This window comes from Phytophthora infestans, genomic scaffold (assembly GCF_000142945.1).
Source record: "Phytophthora infestans T30-4 supercont1.6 genomic scaffold, whole genome shotgun sequence".
Lineage (NCBI taxonomy): Eukaryota > Oomycota > Peronosporomycetes > Peronosporales > Peronosporaceae > Phytophthora > Phytophthora infestans.
In genome coordinates, this window is record NW_003303753.1 from 2996337 (window position 1) to 2999211 (window position 2875).

The following is a 2875-nucleotide window of genomic DNA, read 5'->3' on the forward strand; positions in this document are numbered from 1 at the left end:
GTCGAATGCATTGACGCGCTCGAGCTGCTCAGCCGGTGTTGATACCACCAGGCTCTGCAGGCCTCCATCCCGAAGATGCCTGCCATCTTCCGAACCGACTCGAGCTGAGAGGCGTTCATATGGGAGAAGTCGTTCCTATCTATGGCAACGAACTTCGGAGGTTCAGGTAGTCTACCCGCGATGGCGTGGATTGACTACAAGTGCTACCAAGTGTGACGGGGTCACACAGCACCTTGCGCTAGAGGAAGTTATCTTCCGAGAGTATACAAACTCTCAGTGCACGGCAGTTCACAGGTCCCCTCTTTAATTAAAGAGAGCGAAGTGACCTAAATAAGGTAGATTGTAAACTGAGTATATTTATAGGTAGGTTAAGTTTGAGGTTAATACAAACTATCAGTTACCTATAGTAATGCAATGTCATTTAACCAATGGTTGGTTTTGAATGACCTTGGTACCTTGTACCAAATATCCCGGAGTATGACATGTCATACTCCTGAAGTGTGAAGTGTCACACTTCATGTAACCAGGGTACACTTAGTGCTACGTACCCCGTTACAGTAACGCTTACGACTTAGATTTTAAACCTCTGGGAGTTAGTAGCGGGAATCGAGGAGATATTGACGTGGACAAGACACGCACATACAATTAGTACTGTAAAAACGAAGTCGTACGCTACGATTTACATTAGGCGGTTCCAACTCGGACTTTCTGGTAACGGAGGGGTAATTCTGATTCCGAACTTTGATCCTCTTTATATACCACGCTAACCGCGATCACCGGTGCGAGAATCGACTCATCCAATTCTTGAACTTTGCTTACACAGATATTCGAGACCTTGACGGGCTTGATCACCGATGGGGTTGGTGTAGGAATAACCTCAGCAATAGCTGGGGTATTCCGTTGAGGCGGCATTTCTTTTATTATGTTAGTCTCTACGACAAATAATTTCCTTCTCGATCAATAATAATTCGCAGTTGTTGCCACAATCCTTGTTGCGAGCAAGTTTCACTGCTCCACGTTGCTTTCAATGAAGCTGCACATTTTCGTAGTTGTGTGACTAAAATTATGTTTTGTTTATTCTTAATAGACTTCGCTTAAGATGGACTCGTCATTTTTTAAGATGTCGTACTCAGGAATTATCAGCAGACGACACATTAGCGGGCTCGTCAGTGTATCGTGTCATCGCTAAATATTGTATGAGTACGACACATTAACGGAATCGACATCATCGAAGTGTCCATGTGTGAATTATTTTGTATCCTTTATCGAAACAGGGGGTATTGCTATGTTTCGATACACTTAGATGACGAGCTCATTGTTGCGAGAGGCATTGTGTTCGGCTTGCGTCCAGCTATTATGTCCATCTTTCTTTTCATTAGAAGCCACGATAGCAACTCTAGATCAATCTATATATCTCAGTGAAGAAGTGTACATCGTTGCTTCTGATAAGGTGGTTGCCTTTTTTGTCGGTACAATACCGGTTTACGGGGTGGTTTCGTTCATGAATTCATGATTGTTTTTGTCCAATCAGGTCATGAATTCATGGTATATCGGTAAATGTGAGATCGCGACGGCACCCTCCGATTTTGGCTACCGAGGATGTAACATTCGTTGTGACACCTTTTTTCGTGACTGAGATGTGCCATCAATTTATGAACTCGTCAATTCGCACTACTCGCTCACTACGTCCTTGAACTCATGAACCAAAAGACCTGAGCAGCCTTGCGCTAGTCCGCTTCTCGCAATGTTGTCCAGAGACTCCTCCACATCATTCAAGCGATCCTTGACGGTTTTCTTGCGGTCCATCTCTTCGCGGAGTGCATTGATCGTTTCCAGATGGATACCGACAAGAAATCCATCCTTGATAAGAAGTGCAGCACCAGAATCTCCAGCGTACGTTGGGCACGAATACATGATGTGTCTTCTGTGAGCACTGATGGAGATGCCGGCTACCGGAGCAAATCCCAGTTGATTCTTAAACACGTCTTGGTATTCGTCAATACCGAGTCGATACGATGCCAACACAAGATCATAGCGTCCTCTTAGTTCATCTGGTCTTCCATTCCATGGAGGAATGAAGAATGATCTGGGTTTGGACGACTTCAAAATCGCAAAGTCCAGCAGAGAGCTGCGAGCAACAACTTCAACAGCTTCAATACCTTCCTTCAACGCCAGAGACACCATGCTTCCCACAGTGTGTTGCTCCGTTAGGTTATGGTCGCATGTCACCGCTAGAGTCGGGCTGAAAAACACACCCATTCCAACACCGTTGCGTTCTTCGTCTTCTTCCACGATCACAAATACTGCCTCTTTCGCACTGTTCTCTGAACGTCTTGGCTCGGGATAAAATAGCGCTGAATCGCTTTCTGCGCGCTTCGCAGTTGCACAATGAGCGCATTCTCTCCATTATTCCCATACGCCGTCACTGGGGGACCACGACTGGGGCAGCAGCACGCTTCGCTTCGCATCGTACTCCGCCCGGTTCGCAAAGACTGTGAGATCGGACGCAGCAATCCCTGCTAGGTGGCTGTCTCTGAGCTTCTCCTTCACCGCATCCCGCAACGTATCCACATCTTCAACATCCACCCCGACAGAAGTCGTCGATGTGAGATCCTTGCCGTTCTCGCCCACGAGCAGGAACCATTTCCGCGCCACCATCCCTTCTACGCGAGGCGCACTAACGAAGTAACGTGAGACAGCTGGTACATCAAATTGACACAAACTTTACATAGAAACTACACAACGCTAAACGAATCGACCAATAAAGACCAGGACGATCGAAGACGAACCCAAACGTGACCCGTGCAACAGTATCGCATTTAAATCATGAAGACAAATATACATGGCGCCCATGAATCAAGGGGAGAGAGTTGCG

General features: G+C 46.5%; 1 protein-coding gene across 1 annotated transcript; it reads right to left on the reverse strand.

Moving 5' to 3' along the window:
* Positions 1-1299: 1299 nt before the first annotated feature.
* PITG_04792 (uncharacterized protein) lies at positions 1300-2658 on the reverse strand (the record flags this gene model as incomplete). Its single annotated transcript, XM_002905462.1, has 3 exons — positions 1300-1351; positions 1673-2185; positions 2474-2658. 3 exons carry the CDS (start codon positions 2656-2658, stop codon positions 1300-1302), a joined length of 750 nt encoding a protein of 249 aa, XP_002905508.1.
* Between the last annotated feature and the right edge of the window lie 217 nt (positions 2659-2875).